This window comes from Entelurus aequoreus, linkage group LG21 (genome assembly GCF_033978785.1).
Source record: "Entelurus aequoreus isolate RoL-2023_Sb linkage group LG21, RoL_Eaeq_v1.1, whole genome shotgun sequence".
Classification (NCBI taxonomy): Eukaryota; Metazoa; Chordata; class Actinopteri; order Syngnathiformes; family Syngnathidae; genus Entelurus; species Entelurus aequoreus.
Window position 1 is genome coordinate 5225304 of NC_084751.1, and position 16597 is coordinate 5241900.

The 16597-nt window shown below is 43.9% G+C and overlaps 1 protein-coding gene across 2 annotated transcripts in view; it reads right to left on the reverse strand.

The window, feature by feature from the left end:
- Positions 1-16597, reverse strand: part of LOC133638841 (glutamate receptor ionotropic, delta-1-like) — an 81601-nt gene that overhangs the window by 31958 nt on the left and 33046 nt on the right. For both annotated transcript variants that reach the window (XM_062031826.1, XM_062031825.1), the window contains exons 6-10: positions 15339-15458; positions 7036-7137; positions 2753-2875; positions 1545-1619; positions 1128-1470 (exon numbers count right to left, since the gene is read on the reverse strand). In XM_062031826.1, the coding sequence (XP_061887810.1) occupies positions 1128-1470; positions 1545-1619; positions 2753-2875; positions 7036-7137; positions 15339-15458 (763 nt within the window). The remainder of the gene's footprint in view (positions 1-1127; positions 1471-1544; positions 1620-2752; positions 2876-7035; positions 7138-15338; positions 15459-16597) is intronic.

The following is a 16597-nucleotide window of genomic DNA, read 5'->3' on the forward strand; positions in this document are numbered from 1 at the left end:
TGTCCTCAACAACATCAACACAACAACTTCCTGTTGTGGACAACATGAACACAACAACTTCCTGTTGTGGACAACATGAACACAACAACTTCCTGTCCTCAACAACATGAACACAACAACTTCCTGTCCTCAACAACATCAACACAACAACTTCCTGTTGTGGACAACATGAACACAACAACTTCCTGTCCTCAACAACATCAACACAACAACTTCCTGTGGTGGACAACATCAACACAACAACTTCCTGTGGTGGACAACATCAAGACAACAACTTCCTGTGGTGGACAACATCAACACAACAACTTCCTGTGGTGGACAACATCAAGACAACAACTTCCTGTGGTGGACAACATTAAGACAACAACTTCCTGTGGTGGACAACATCAAGACAACAACTTCCTGTGGTGGACAACATCAACACAACAACTTCCTGTGGTGGACAACATCAACACAACAACTTCCTGTGGTGGACAACATCAACACAACAACTTCCTGTGGTGGACAACATGAACACAACAACTTCCTGTGGTGGACAACATCAACACAACAACTTCCTGTCCTCAACAACATCAACACAACAACTTCCTGTGGTGGACAACATGAACACAACAACTTCCTGTCCTCAACAACATCAACACAACAACTTCCTGTGGTGGACAACATCAACACAACAACTTCCTGTGGTGGACAACATCAACACAACAACTTCCTGTCCTCAACAACATCAACACAACAACTTCCTGTCCTCAACAACATCAACACAACAACTTCCTGTTGTGGACAACATGAACACAACAACTTCCTGTCCTCAACAACATGAACACAACAACTTCCTGTCCTCAACAACATCAACACAACAACTTCCTGTTGTGGACAACATGAACACAACAACTTCCTGTCCTCAACAACATCAACACAACAACTTCCTGTGGTGGACAACATCAACACAACAACTTCCTGTGGTGGACAACATCAAGACAACAACTTCCTGTGGTGGACAACATGAAGACAACAACTTCCTGTGGTGGACAACATCAACACAACAACTTCCTGTGGTGGACAACATCAACACAACAACTTCCTGTGGTGGATGTGCAGATGACCACACAAGGAAATGGCGTCACCTTGCTGCACGAAGGCGCCGTAGACGACCCAGATGGCGCTCTGGAGAGAACCGGAGTCCACGGCGTCGGTGGGCGTTCCCGGCGGGGCGTGGCGTGCGGACGAGGAGCGCAGCGCCTGCAGCCGGTTGAGCAGGAAGATGAGCACGCCCACCACGGGGATGGCGGCGGCGATGCAGGCCCACACGGCGAGGTCAAAGGGCACAAAGAGTGAGAAGATGTTGATCTTCTCCTCAGGCTTCCTCAGCAGGATGCCCACGCTGTAGTCCAGGTAGCGCTTGCTGAAGTCCACCACGTTCTCACGCTGCGGCGTGATGGTGATGGCCGACACCGCCAGGTCGGCTCTCTGGAAGGGGGGGGGGGGGGTGGGGGGGACACATGTCAGCCAATCGCAGGCCAGTATTTGAGGTGACGTTCTACCTTGTTGATGAGGTCACCGATCATCCCGTTCCAAGAACCATTAGGGAGCTGAGACCCATATTTACTGTCAGACACCTGCAGGAACATCAAACATTATCAACATGACCTCATGTCTACATTATTAAACAACATCTGACATGATGTCATATTTACATTATTTAAATATCATCTGACATGATGTCATATTTAGATTATTAAATATCATCTGACATGATGTCATATTTAGATCATTAAATAACATCTGACATGATGTCATATTTACATTATTTAAATATCATCTGACATGATGTCATATTTACATTATTTAAATATCATTTGACATGATGTCATATTTACATTATTTAATTAACATCTGACATGATGTCATATTTAGATTATTAAATAACATCTGACATGATGTCATATTTACATTATTTAAATAACATCTGACATGATGTCATATTTACATTATTTAAATATCATCTGACATGATGTCATATTTAGATTATTAAACAACATCTGACATGATGTCATATTTACATTATTTAAATATCATTTGACATGATGTCATATTTACATTATTTAAATAACATCTGACATGATGTCATATTTAGATTATTAAATAACATCTGACATGATGTCATATTTAGATTATTAAATAACATCTGACATGATGTCATATTTAGATTATTAAATAACATCTGACATGATGTCATATTAAGATCATTAAATATCATCTGACATGATGTCATATTTACATTATTTAAATATCATTTGACATGATGTCATATTTACATTATTTAAATAACATCTGACATGATGTCATATTTAGATCATTAAATAACATCTGACATGCTGTCATATTTACATTATTAAATAACATCTGACATGATGTCATATTTACATTATTTAAATAACATCTGACATGATGTCATATTTAGATTATTAAACAACATCTGACATGATGTCATATTTACATTATTAAACAACATCTGACATGATGTCACCTGGTAGATGATTGAATATGATGTGACATGATGTCACCTGGTAGATGATTGAATATGATGTGACATGATGTCACCTGGTAGATGATTAAATATGACGTGACATGATGTCACCTGGTAGATGATTAAATATGATGTGACATGATGTCACCTGGTAGATGATTGAATATGATGTGACATGATGTCACCTGGTAGATGATTAAATATGACGTGACATGATGTCACCTGGTAGATGTCGTATTTGAAGCCCAGGATCTTGGCCAAGGCGTCCAGAACGTCGATGGAGAAGCCTTTGTACCTTTTGGGCTGACCCAGAATGTTCTCAGCCACCATGACGAAGGGATCCTCCTGCCAGGTTGACAGAGTACAAGTAAAGATGACACCTGAGCAAGCTAAGCTCCTTAACACACAGCTACACTTTTTTTAGTGATGTTACAGTTGTGTTACAGTTATGTTACAGTAATGTTACAGTTGTGTTACAGTTATGTTACAGTATTGTTACAGTTGTGTTACAGTTATGTTACAGTTAAGTTACATTTATGTTACAGTAATGTTACAGTATTGTTACAGTATTGTTACAGTTATGTTACAGTAATGTTACAGTAATGTTACAGTTATGTTACAGTTATGTTACAGTTATGTTACAGTAATGTTACAGTTGTGTTACAGTTATGTTACAGTTATGTTACAGTAATGTTACAGTAATGTTACAGTATTGTTACATTTATGTTACAGTAATGTTACAGTAATGTTACAGTTATGTTACAGTTGTGTTACAGTTATGTTACAGTTATGTTACAGTAATGTTACAGTATTGTTACAGTTATGTTACAGTAATGTTACAGTAATGTTACAGTTATGTTACAGTTGTGTTACAGTTATGTTACATTAATGTTACAGTTATGTTACAGTAATGTTACAGTATTGTTACATTCATGTTACAGTAATGTTACAGTAATGTTACAGTTGTGTTACAGTTATGTTACAGTTAAGTTACATTTATGTTACAGTTGTGTTACAGTTATGTTACAGTTATGTTACAGTAATGTTACATTTATGTTACAGTTATGTTACAGTTATGTTACAGTTGTGTTACAGTTATGTTACAGTTATGTTACATTTATGTTACAGTAATGTTACAGTAATGTTACAGTTATGTTACAGTTATGTTACAGTTATGTTACATTTATGTTACAGTAATGTTACAGTATTGTTACAGTTATGTTACAGTATTGTTACAGTTGTGTTACATTTATGTTACATTTATGTTACATTTATGTTACAGTTGTGTTACAGTAACGTTACAGTTATGTCACAGTTAAGTTACATTTATGCTAGAGTTATGTTACAGCTATGCTAGTGTTTATACAGTCATGTTACACATGTGTTAGTTCTGTTACAGCCATGGCATAGTTATGTTATAGTTATGTTACAGCTAAGTTGAAGTTATGTTATAGTTAAGCTACAGTTTTGCTACAGCTGTGTTAGTTGTGTTACAGTTGTGTTAGTTATGTTACAGTTGTGTTAGTTATGTTACAGTTGTGGCATATTTATGTTATAGTCATGTTACAGCTAAGTTAAAGTTGTGTTACAGTTAAGCTACAGTTATGTTACAGTTTTGTTACAGCTGTGTTAGTTATGTTATGGTTGTGTTACAGTTAGGGATGATGTTTGAAACCGGTTCTCCTGGTTGTTCGATAAGAAAAGAACCGATTCCATGGACTCGAATCCCTTTTTGAGAACCGGTTCCCGTTATCGAGGCCACTGTAGTAAAGAAAAAGAGTTGGTTCTTTATTCGAATCCCTGGGAACGAATCCCTTCCCACAGGAAATGCCCTGTGGGACGGCAATGTTATGCCCATTTGATTGTAGACTCTTACTGACATCTTGTGGCGATATGAAAATACTATGCGTCATTAGTTTGGGCACTTCCGGGTTGGCGACATCAGTTAAGTTCATGAGACAATTGAGAAGTAGACAAGTTGTGTTAGCTCTTACAAGCCTTGGAAAATATAAGTCTGTAATTAAACTGTTTAACTTGTTTATGTAACTCAAAATTAAAGTGGCAAGTGGTTAAGTTTGATACTAAGATGTTTATTGAAAAACGATTTTTGTGCACTGCTTCAATGGATGTTTTGAGGACTTAAATTGGCTGCCAGTCGTGTATTTCCACCATCAAAATAGTTTCAACACTCAGAAGTATTTGTTTGATGATAGTACTGTATATTTGTGTGAAGCTAATATTTACATATTGTGTATTACCTTTCAGTATGTTCATTGAATCACATAGCTTATACATTTATCATTGTGTGTATTTCAGTTGAAAGAAAATTAAAAAATAACAGTCCAGTGCGAGACAAAAGTAAAGATAGGAAAAGACAAAGCAAGATCAACAACAATAAAGAGCCTAAATGGATTAATCTGCTTTGGAAGTTTATTAGACGTCTTGGATTGTTTGTTTGCTGTCTGTCTGTGTGTGTAGTTAGTATGTTCCAATAGCAGCAGAAGTGCACTTTTTGGAGAGCTGTATTATTTTCAGTTTTGTGCCCAAGGGACTGATTATTATTTATACACCTATAGTGATCACAGAGACAGGGGTTTTTTGTGTTACTGTATATATTTGTTTTTCTGAAAAATCCCACTTAATATACTTTGGGTAACAACAGTCAATATTGTTTTTTTTTGGTTTTTTTAGGGGGGTAACAGTCAATATTTATTTATTTATTTATTTATTTATTTATTTTTTCTTATAAAATAAAAGTGAGCTTTTGTTAAACCAAATATTGTGTGTTTTTTTCCATATACAACAACCTATCTGGATTCGATAAGAGAATCGATAAGGAATCGGTTCGATAAGAGGATTCGATAATGGGCTCGGACTCGATAATTTCTTATCAAACATCATCCCTCGTTACAGTTGTGTTAACGTTGTGTAAGTCAGGTTACAATTATGTTACAATTGTATTATTTATGTTAAAGTAGGTATGTTACAGGTATGTTACAGGTATGTTAGTTATGTTACAGGTATTTAGTTATGTCACAACTGTGTTTACAGGTATGTTACAGGTATGTTAGTTATGTTACAGGTATGTTACAGGTATGTTAGTTGTGTTACAGGTATGTTACAGGTATGTTAGTTATGTTACAGGTATGTTACAGGTATGTTAGGTATGTTACAGGTATGTTAGTTATGTTACAGGTATGTTACAGGTATGTTAGTTATGTTACAAGTATGTTAGTTATGTTACAGTTGTGTTACAAGTATGTTAGCTATGTTACAATTGTGTTACAAGTATGTTAGTTATGTTACAGTTGTGTTACAAGTATGTTAGTTATGTTACAGTTGTGTTACAAGTATGTTAGTTATGTTACAGGTATGTTACAAGTATGTTAGTTATGTTACAGGTATGTTACAGGTATGTTAGTTGTGTTACAGGTATGTTACAGGTATGTTAGTTATGTTACAGGTATGTTACAGGTATGTTAGTTATGTTACAAGTATGTTAGTTATGTTACAGTTGTGTTACAAGTATGTTAGCTATGTTACAATTGTGTTACAAGTATGTTAGTTATGTTACAGTTGTGTTACAAGTATGTTAGTTATGTTACAGTTGTGTTACAAGTATGTCAGTTATGTTACAGTTGTGTTACAAGTATGTTAGTTATGTTACAGTTGTGTTACAAGTATGTTAGTTATGTTACAGGTATGTTACAGGTATGTTAGTTATGTTACAGGTATGTTACAGGTATGTTAGTTGTGTTACAGGTATGTTACAGGTATGTTAGTTATGTTACAGGTATGTTACAGGTATGTTAGTTGTGTTACAGGTATGTTACAGGTATGTTAGTTGTGTTACAGGTATGTTAGTTATGTTACAGGTATGTTACAGGTATGTTAGTTATGTTACAAGTATGTTAGTTATGTTACAGTTGTGTTACAAGTATGTTAGCTATGTTACAATTGTGTTACAGGTATGTTAGTTATGTTACAGTTGTGTTACAAGTATGTTAGTTATGTTACAGTTGTGTTACAAGTATGTTAGTTATGTTACAGTTGTGTTAAAAGTATGTTAGTTATGTTACAGTTGTGTTACAAGTATGTTAGCTATGTTACAGTTGTGTTACAAGTATGTTAGTTATGTTACAGTTGTGTTACAAGTATGTTAGTTATGTTACAGTTGTGTTACAAGTATGTTAGTTATGTTACAGTTGTGTTACAAGTATGTTAGTTATGTTACATTTGTGTTACAAGTATGTTAGTTATGTTACAGTTGTGTTACAAGTATGTTAGCTATGTTACAATTGTGTTACAGTTACTTGTCCAAGGTGTACCCTGCCTTTCGCCTGAATGCAGCTAAGATAGGCTTCAGCCACGCCCGCAACCCCGAGAGGGACAAGCGGTAGAAAATGGATGGATGGATGCTGTGTTACAGTTGTGTTACAGTTGTGTTAGTTATGTTACAGCTGTGCTACGTTCACATTGTGACAAGCAAGAAGATGTTGTCGTACCAACAAAGTCACCACTTTCAGCGTCACTCCCTGCATGCCGTTCTCAATGCGACTCTCCTTCAGGCTTCCATTCAGACCATGGACCGCGTCCCACGTGGCCATCTGCAAAAACCAGGAGACAGGACAGGTCAACCACCCACACACACACACACACACACACACACACACACACACACACACACACACACACACACACACACGCACACACACACACACACACACACACACACACATATTTTTATTTGTTTTTACGACACCTAGCGGTCTCAATAAATTATGAAATTAAGCTTAAGCGCAGTAAGTTGAATGATGCAGACACGTTTGTTACTGGATACTTTCTAATACGCTTCTGCCTTGGAGACTTTGTATGTGTAAGTAATATGCAACTATAATTATTGTGCTTGTATCGCACATGATATCACACGCAAGTATACACGCTGCATGATTGCTTGTATCGCACATGATATCACACACAAGTAAACACGCTGCAGGACTGCCTGTATCGCACATGATATCACACACAAGTTAACACTCTGCAGGAATACTTGTATTGCACATGATATCACACACAAGTAAACATGCCGCAGGACTGCTTGTATCGCACACGATATCACACACAAGTAAACACTCTGCAGGACTGCTTGTACAGCACATGATATCACACACAAGTAAACACGCTGCAGGACGGCTTGTTTCGCACATGATATCACACGCAAGTTAACACTGCAGGAATACTTGTATTGCACATGATATCACACACAAGTAAACATGCCGCAGGACTGCTTGTATCGCACATGATATCACACACAAGTAAACACTCTGCAGGACTACTTGTATTGCACAAGATATCACACACAAGTAACATGCCGCAGGACTGCTTGTATCGCACATGATATCACACACAAGAAAGCACACTGTAGGACTGCTTGTATTGCACATGGTATCACACACAAGTAAAGACGCTGCAGGACTGCTTGTATCGCACATGATATCACAAACAAGTAAACGCTCTGCAGGACTACTAGTATCGCACATTATATCACACACAAGTAAACATGCCGCAGGACTGCTTGTATCGCACATGATATCACACACAAGTAAACACACCGCAGGACTGCTTGTATCTCACATGGTATCACACACACAAGTAAACACTCTTCAGAACTGCTTGTATCGCACATGATATCACACACAAGTAGACACGCTGCAGGACTGCTTGTATCGCACATGATATCACACACAAGTTAACCCTTTGCAGGACTGCTTGTATTGCACATGATATCATACACAAGTAAACACTCTGCAGGACTACTTGTATTGCACATGATATCACACACAAGAAAGCATGCCGCAGGACTGCTTGTATCCTGCATGATATCACACACCAGAAAGCACGCTGCAGGACTGCTTGTATTGCACATGATATCACACACAAGTAAACACGCCGCAGGACTGCTTGTATCGCACATGATATCACACACAAGTAAACACGCCGCAGGACTACTTGTATCGCACATGATATCACACACAAGTAAAGACGCTGCAGGACTGCTTGTATCGCACATGATATCACACACAAGTAAACACTCTGCAGGACTGCTTGTATCGCACATGATATCCCACATTTGACATGCGAGCTGACATCATCTCATGCGTGTGTGTGTCGATGAATGATTGACGGGTTACACCTGCAACAGCTGGCCTCCACAACACAGTAACATTTTGTCAGCAGGGGGCGGAGCTTAAAAGAGGCGGAGCCAGCAAAGGTGTCACGTTTGTGTGACCACCAGCAGCTGCTTCACGTCTCACTACGCACCCGCGGGCGCATTCATGCCTGATGGTGTGTGTCAGCCTGATACACAGCATCCCTGTTGCCATGGAGACCAGCTCGGACACACACACACACACACACACACACACACACACACACACACACACACACACACACACACACACACACACACACACACACACACACACACACACACACACACACACACACACACACACACACACACACGTCTGACTCATCAGGCGTCCCACGTCAAGTCCCGTGATTACCATTACTCGCCATCTTGGCGCACAAACAAGGTGCCTTCATTAGCGTGCGGTGATCAGGCCCCTCCCCCCCCGCCATGTGACAGCCTTCATTAAGCACAGCGCCGTAATGAGGCCATCTTGGCTGGCAGTAATTGGAAGGAAAGACATTAAATGTACATTTATGTAGGAGTGTTTGTTCACAATGAATACCAACAAACAACAACATGATTTATGTGCAATATTTCAGTACCAAGCAGCCATTATTCACGTGTTGTTAGCATTCACGGAAGTAATGATTCGTGGAACATCTTCATGGACAACATCAACATAAAGGGAAAGCTGAGTATACAAGCACACATCACCAAAGGTGAACGTGGTGTGACGCAAACAAAGGCAGGAATAAACAGCACTCTGATTAGTGAGCGGGAGCAGGTGAGATACACCTGGGACGGTATAGCTCGGTTGGTAGAGCGGCCGTGCCAGCAACTTGAGGGTTGCAGGTTCGATCCCCGCTTCCGCCATCCTAGTCACTGCCGTTGTGTCCTTGGGCAAGACACTTTACCCACCTGCTCCCAGTGCCACCCACACTGGTTTAAATGTAACTTAGATATTGGGTTTCACAATGTAAAGCGCTTTGAGTCACTTGAGAAAAAGCGCTATATAAATGTAATTCACTTCACTTCACTTCACACCACCACTAACCACAGGTAGTGAGATACACCACCACTAACCACAGGTAGTGAGATACACCACCACTAACCACAGGTAGTGAGATACACCACCACTAGCCACAGGTAGTGAGATACACCACCACTAACCACAGGTAGGACAAAATAATCAGCATCCATGGCAACAAGGAACACAAAAGAGGGGCGCTGAAGAATCCTAAACTTCAAGAAAACATGAACTGGTAGAGCAGAGGGAGGTCCAAGTGTACCCGAATCCAGTACCGCCACGAGTCATGTGGCGGCAGTGAGTTGAACGTGGCCACGACTGGCGAGGCGGTACACGACTGGCGAGGCGGTACACTACTGGCGAGGCGGTACACGACTGGCGAGGCGGTCCACTACTGGCGAGGCGGTACACGACTGGCGAGGCGGTACACGACTGGCGAGGCGGTCCACTACTGGCGAGGCGGTACACTACTGGCGAGGCGGTACACGACTGGCGAGGCGGTACACGACTGGCGAGGCGGTACACGACTGGCGAGGCGGTCCACTACTGGCGAGGCGGTACACTACTGGCGAGGCGGTCCACTACTGGCGAGGCGGTACACTACAAGCGAGGCGGTACACTACTGGCGAGGCGGTACACGACTGGCGAGGCGGTACACTACTGGCGAGGCGGTACACGACTGGCGAGGCGGTACACGACTGGCGAGGCGGTCCACTACTGGCGAGGCGGTACACTACAAGCGAGGCGGTACACTACTGGCGAGGCGGTACACGACTGGCGAGGCGGTACACGACTGGCGAGGCGGTACACGACTGGCGAGGCGGTACACTACTGGCGAGGCGGTCCACGACTGGCGAGGCGGTACACTACTGGCGAGGCGGTACACGACTGGCGAGGCGGTACACTACGGAACGGCCAAATTTGTGGCCGATGAGGAGGCGGACATGAGCGGCACCAGGACCTTAGCAGCCGTAGAGTTCTACCCCCGAGTCCTGGTCCTGGTCCATGACCTAGTCAGTGGCCTAGTGGTTACAGAGTGTCCGCCCTGAGATGGGTAGGTTGTGAGTTCAAACCCCGCTGCCGTTACAGCGCCACCTGTCGAACCTGACAGTGGTTACAGCACCGCCTGCCGCACCTGAAGCTGGTTACAGCACCACCTGACAGTGGTTACAGCGCCACCTGTCGAACCTGACAGTGGTTACAGCACCACCTGCCGCACCTGAAGCTGGTTACAGCACCACCTGACAGTGGTTACAGCGCCACCTGTCGAACCTGACAGTGGTTACAGCACCGCCTGCCGCACCTGAAGCTGGTTACAGCACCACCTGACAGTGGTTACAGCACCACCTGCCGCACCTGAAGCTGGTTACAGCACCACCTGCCGCACCTGACAGTGGTTACAGCGCCACCTGACGGTGGTTACAGCGCCACCTGCCGCACCTGACGGTGGCTACAGCGCCACCTGACGGTGGTTACAGCGCCACCTGCCGCACCTGAAAGTGGTTACAGCGCCACCTGACAGTGGTTACAGCGCCACCTGCCACACCTCACGGTGGTTACAGCGCCACCTGCCGCACCTGACGGTGGTTAAAGCACCACCTTACGGTGGTTATAGCACCACCTGACGGTGGTTACAGCGCCACCTGCCGCACCTGACAGTGGTTATAGCACCACCTGACGGTGGTTATAGCACCACCTGCCAGTGGTTACAGCGCCACCTGCCGCACCTGACGGTGGTTATAGCACCACCTGCCAGTGGTTACAGCGCCACCTGCCGCACCTGACAGTGGTTATAGCACCACCTGACAGTGGTTACAGTGCCACCTGCCGCACCTGACGGTGGTTATAGCGCCACCTGACGGTGGTTACAGCGCCACCTGCCGCACCTGACGGTGGTTACAGCACCACCTGCCGCACCTGACGGTGGTTATAGCACCACCTGCCGCACCTGACGGTGGTTATAGCACCACCTGCCGCACCTGCCGCACCTGACGGTGGTTATAGCACCACCTGCCGCACCTGACGGTGGTTATAGCACCACCTGACGGTGGTTACAGCGCCACCTGCCGCACCTGACAGTGGTTATAGCACCACCTGCCGCACCTGACGGTGGTTATAGCACCACCTGACGGGGGTTACAGCGCCACCTGCCGCACCTGACAGTGGTTATAGCACCACCTGCCGCACCTGACGGTGGTTATAGCACCACCTGCCGCACCTGACGGTGGTTATAGCACCACCTGCTGCACCTGACGGTGGTTATAGCACCACCTGACGGTGGTTACAGCGCCACCTGCCGCACCTGACAGTGGTTATAGCACCACCTGCCGCACCTGACGGTGGTTACAGCACCACCTGACGGTGGTTACAGCGCCACCTGCCAGTGGTTATAGCACCACCTGATGGTGGTTACAGCGCCACCTGCCGCACCTGACGGTGGTTATAGCACCACCTGATGGTGGTTACAGCACCACCTGCCGCACCTGACGGTGGTTACAGCACCACCTGATGGTGGTTATAGCACCACCTGCCGCACCTGACGGTGGTTACAGCACCACCTGACAGTGGTTATAGCACCACCTGCCGCACCTGACGGTGGTTATAGCACCACCTGCCGCACCTGACGGTGGTTATAGCGCCACCTGACGGTGGTTACAGCGCCACCTGCCGCACCTGACAGTGGTTATAGCACCACCTGCCGCACCTAACGGTGGTTACAGCACCACCTGACGGTGGTTACAGCGCCACCTGCCAGTGGTTATAGCACCACCTGATGGTGGTTACAGCGCCACCTGCCGCACCTGATGGTGGTTATAGCACCACCTGATGGTGGTTATAGCACAACCTGCCGCACCTGACGGTGGTTATAGCACCACCTGATGGTGGTTACAGCACCACCTGCCGCACCTGACGGTGGTTATAGCACCACCTGATGGTGGTTACAGCGCCACCTGCCGCACCTGACGGTGGTTATAGCACCACCTGACGGTGGTTATAGCACCACCTGATGGTGGTTATAGCACCACCTGCCGCACATGTCTTTTGATGACTTTTACTCTTGGATGCTTTTAGACTTAGAGGAAGTGAGTAAATAAAAGTCCGTAGAAAAAAGCTGACACTGCGTTCTCGTCTTCACAGCTCGAGTCTCGACGTTCCGCTCACTTCCCCGAGGACTCGAACACGAGGAATAAATCTGCAGTGCGCTCATGCATTATTCCTCCTCCTCACTCCTCCGCTTTTGCTCAAATGTCAGGCCTGTTTTTCCTCCCTGCTCCTGACATCCAAAAGGCTACGGCGGCGTCGACTCGTCTCCGGTGTCGGTGCGGACAAATGCCAGCGTGCTCGCCTGCTGCGCCCCGTGTCCGCCGCGGTCACGTGACGCCACGCCGCCCAAGCGCTCCTCTTTGTCGCAGGGACTAATTGGACGTCTGTCATTGGACAGAAAGTCTGCACCTTATGATTATTATTCACAGAGATGAGCAAGCTTTGACTTTCTAAAGAAGCAAATTGTTGTTAACCACCTCAGGGACTTGAAATTAGTGGCGCCCGAGGCTCATTTTCATTCTCCGACGCCACTAATGGATTCATTTGAGAACAATGCGGCGTCCCCATTATGGACACTTCTTCCCCGTCTGGACTACATGGAGGTAGAGGCTCTTCACGCTGCTGCAGCACACCAGGGACCATTTTATTGTGAAGGGGCAAACTTATTCATTACGCAACAAAGACGAGAGGATTTTATTGTGAAGGTGCACACTTCTTCATTACGCAACAAAGACGAGATGATTTTATTGTGAAGGTGCACACTTCTTCATTACGCAACAAAGACGAGATGATTTTATTGTGAAGGTGCACACTTCTTCATTACGCAACAAAGACGAGATGATTTTATTGTGAAGGTGCACACTTCTTCATTACGCAACAAAGACAAGATGATTTTATTGTGAAGGTGCACACTTCTTCATTACGCAACAAAGATGAGATGATTTTATTGTGAAAGGGCAAACTTCATTACGTATCAAAGATGAGATGATTTTATTGTGAAGGCGCAAACTTCTTTATTACATACCAAAGATGAGATACTTTTATTGTGAAGGGGCAAACTTCTTCATTACGCAACAAAGACGAGATGATTTTATTGTGAAGGCGCAAATTTCTTTATTACATACCAAAGATGAGATGATTTTATTGTGAAGATTTAAACTTCCTCATTACGCAACAAATATGAGATTATTTTATTGTGAAGGCGCAAACTTCTTTATTGCATACCAAGGATGAGATGATTTTATTGTGAAGGTGCACACTTCTTCATTACACAACAAAGACGAGATGATTTTATTGTGAAGGTGCACACTTCTTCATTATGCAACAAAGACGAGATGATTTTATTGTGAAAGGGCAACCTTCTTCTTTACGCACCAAAGATGAGATGATTTTATTGTGAAAGGGCAAACTTCATTACGTACCAAAGATGAGATGATTTTATTGTGAAGATTTAAACTTCCTCATTACGCAACAAATATGAGATGATTTTATTGTGAAGGCGCAAACTTCTTTATTGCATACCAAAGATGAGATGATTTTATTGCGAAGGTTTAAACTTCCTCATTACGCAACAAAGATGAGATGATTTTATTGTGAAAGTGCAAACTTCTCTATTACACACCAAAGAAGAGATAATGTTATTGTGAAGGTTTAAACTTCCTCATTACGCAACAAATATGAGTTGATTTTATTGTGAAGGTGCGAACTTCTTCAATACGCACTAAAGATGAGAGGATTTTATTGTGAAGGTTTAAACTTCGTCCTTACGCAACAAAGATGAGTTGATTTCATTGTGGAGGTGCAAACGTCTTCACTACGCACGGAAAATTAGAGGATTTTATTTTGAAGGCGCAAACTTCTTTGTCTTTAATTAACTATTAAATTAATAATTATATTTCAATATTGACATGACGAATCATAACGCTTCATGCTTCTTTCTCCTTCTATCAGCGGGCTAATGGAGGGGGGGGGGCTTTATTACTAGTGTGTGTGTGTGTGTGTGTGCGTGCGTGTGTGTGTGTGTGTGTGTGTGTGTGTGTGTGTGTGTGTGTGTGTGTGTGTGTGTGTGTGTGTGTGTGTGTGTGTGTGTGTTCTTAACATGGTCATTATGAAACACAGAGGGAGTCATAATTCAGAGAGGGCACATGATTAAATCTTCATTACTGCAGCAGTACATTGTGTGTGTGTGTGTGTGTGTGTGTGTGTGTGTGTGTGTGTGTGTGTGTGTGTGTGTGTGTGTGTGTGTGTGTGTGTGTGTGTGTGTGTGTGTGTGTGTGTGTGTGTGTGTGTGCGTGCGTGCGTGCGTGCGTGTGTGTGAATAGAATAATGACTGCAGTGGTAGTTAATAATAGTACTAAAGCCTGCAGTGTTCATGCCAGACCACTAGTTGGTGCTGTGGACTCAGACAACGTGTGATGGATGGATCACGGTCGCCATGGCAACAAGTTGCTACTCGGTCGGATGGAAAAAGAACAGCGTGAAAGCGAGGAAGTAGAAGAAGTGTGGTGGTGTTGTTTCTGTGGGTGACAAAAGTGCAAACTCACCCTCTTGTAGTCCTTGCCGAAGGTCTCGCTGAAACTGGATCCCAGGATCTCAAAGTGGACGTGAGAGTTGGCACCGCTGTCCTTGAAGTCCATAGTCCCTGTCAGACCTGTGATGTTGCCCTGGACACAGTTACACTTCTCTTAAAGTCCATAGTCCCTGTCAGACCTGTGATGTTGCCCTGGACACAGTCACACTTCTCTTAAAGTCCATAGTCCCTGTCAGACCTGTGATGTTGCCCTGGACACAGTCACACTTCTCTTAAAGTCCATAGTCCCTGTCAGACCTGTGATGTTGCCCTGGACACAGTTACACTTCTCTTAAAGTCCATAGTCCCTGTCAGACCTGTGATGTTGCCCTGGACACAGTCACACTTTTTTTAAAGTCCATAGTCCCTGTCAGACCTGTGATGTTGCCCTGGACACAGTCACACTTCTCTTAAAGTCCATAGTCCCTGTCAGACCTGTGATGTTGCCCTGGACACAGTCACACTTCTCTTAAAGTCCATAGTCCCTGTCAGACCTGTGATGTTGCCCTGGACACAGTCACACTTCTCTTAAAGTCCATAGTCCCTGTCAGACCTGTGATGTTGCCCTGGACACAGTCACACTTCTCTTAAAGTCCATAGTCCCTGTCAGACCTGTGATGTTGCCCTGGACACAGTCACACTTCTCTTAAAGTCCATAGTCCCTGTCAGACCTGTGATGTTGCCCTGGACACAGTCACACTTCTCTTAAAGTCCATAGTCCCTGTCAGACCTGTGATGTTGCCCTGGACACAGTCACACTTCTCTTAAAGTCCATAGTCCATGTCAGACCTGTGATGTTGCCCTGGACACAGTCACACTTCTCTTAAAGTCCATAGTCCCTGTCAGACCTGTGATGTTGCCCTGGACACAGTCACACTTCTCTTAAAGTCCATAGTCCCTGTCAGACCTGTGATGTTGCCCTGGACACAGTCACACTTCTCTTAAAGTCCATAGTCCCTGTCAGACCTGTGATGTTGCCCTGGACACAGTCACACTTCTCTTAAAGTCCATAGTCCCTGTCAGACCTGTGATGTTGCCCTGGACACAGTCACACTTCTCTTAAAGTCCATAGTCCCTGTCAGACCTGTGATGTTGCCCTGGACACAGTCACACTTCTCTTAAAGTCCATAGTCCCTGTCAGACCTGTGATGTTGCCCTGGACACAGTCACACTTTTTTTAAAGTCCATAGTCCCTGTCAGACCTGTGATGTTGCCCTGGACACAGTCAAACTT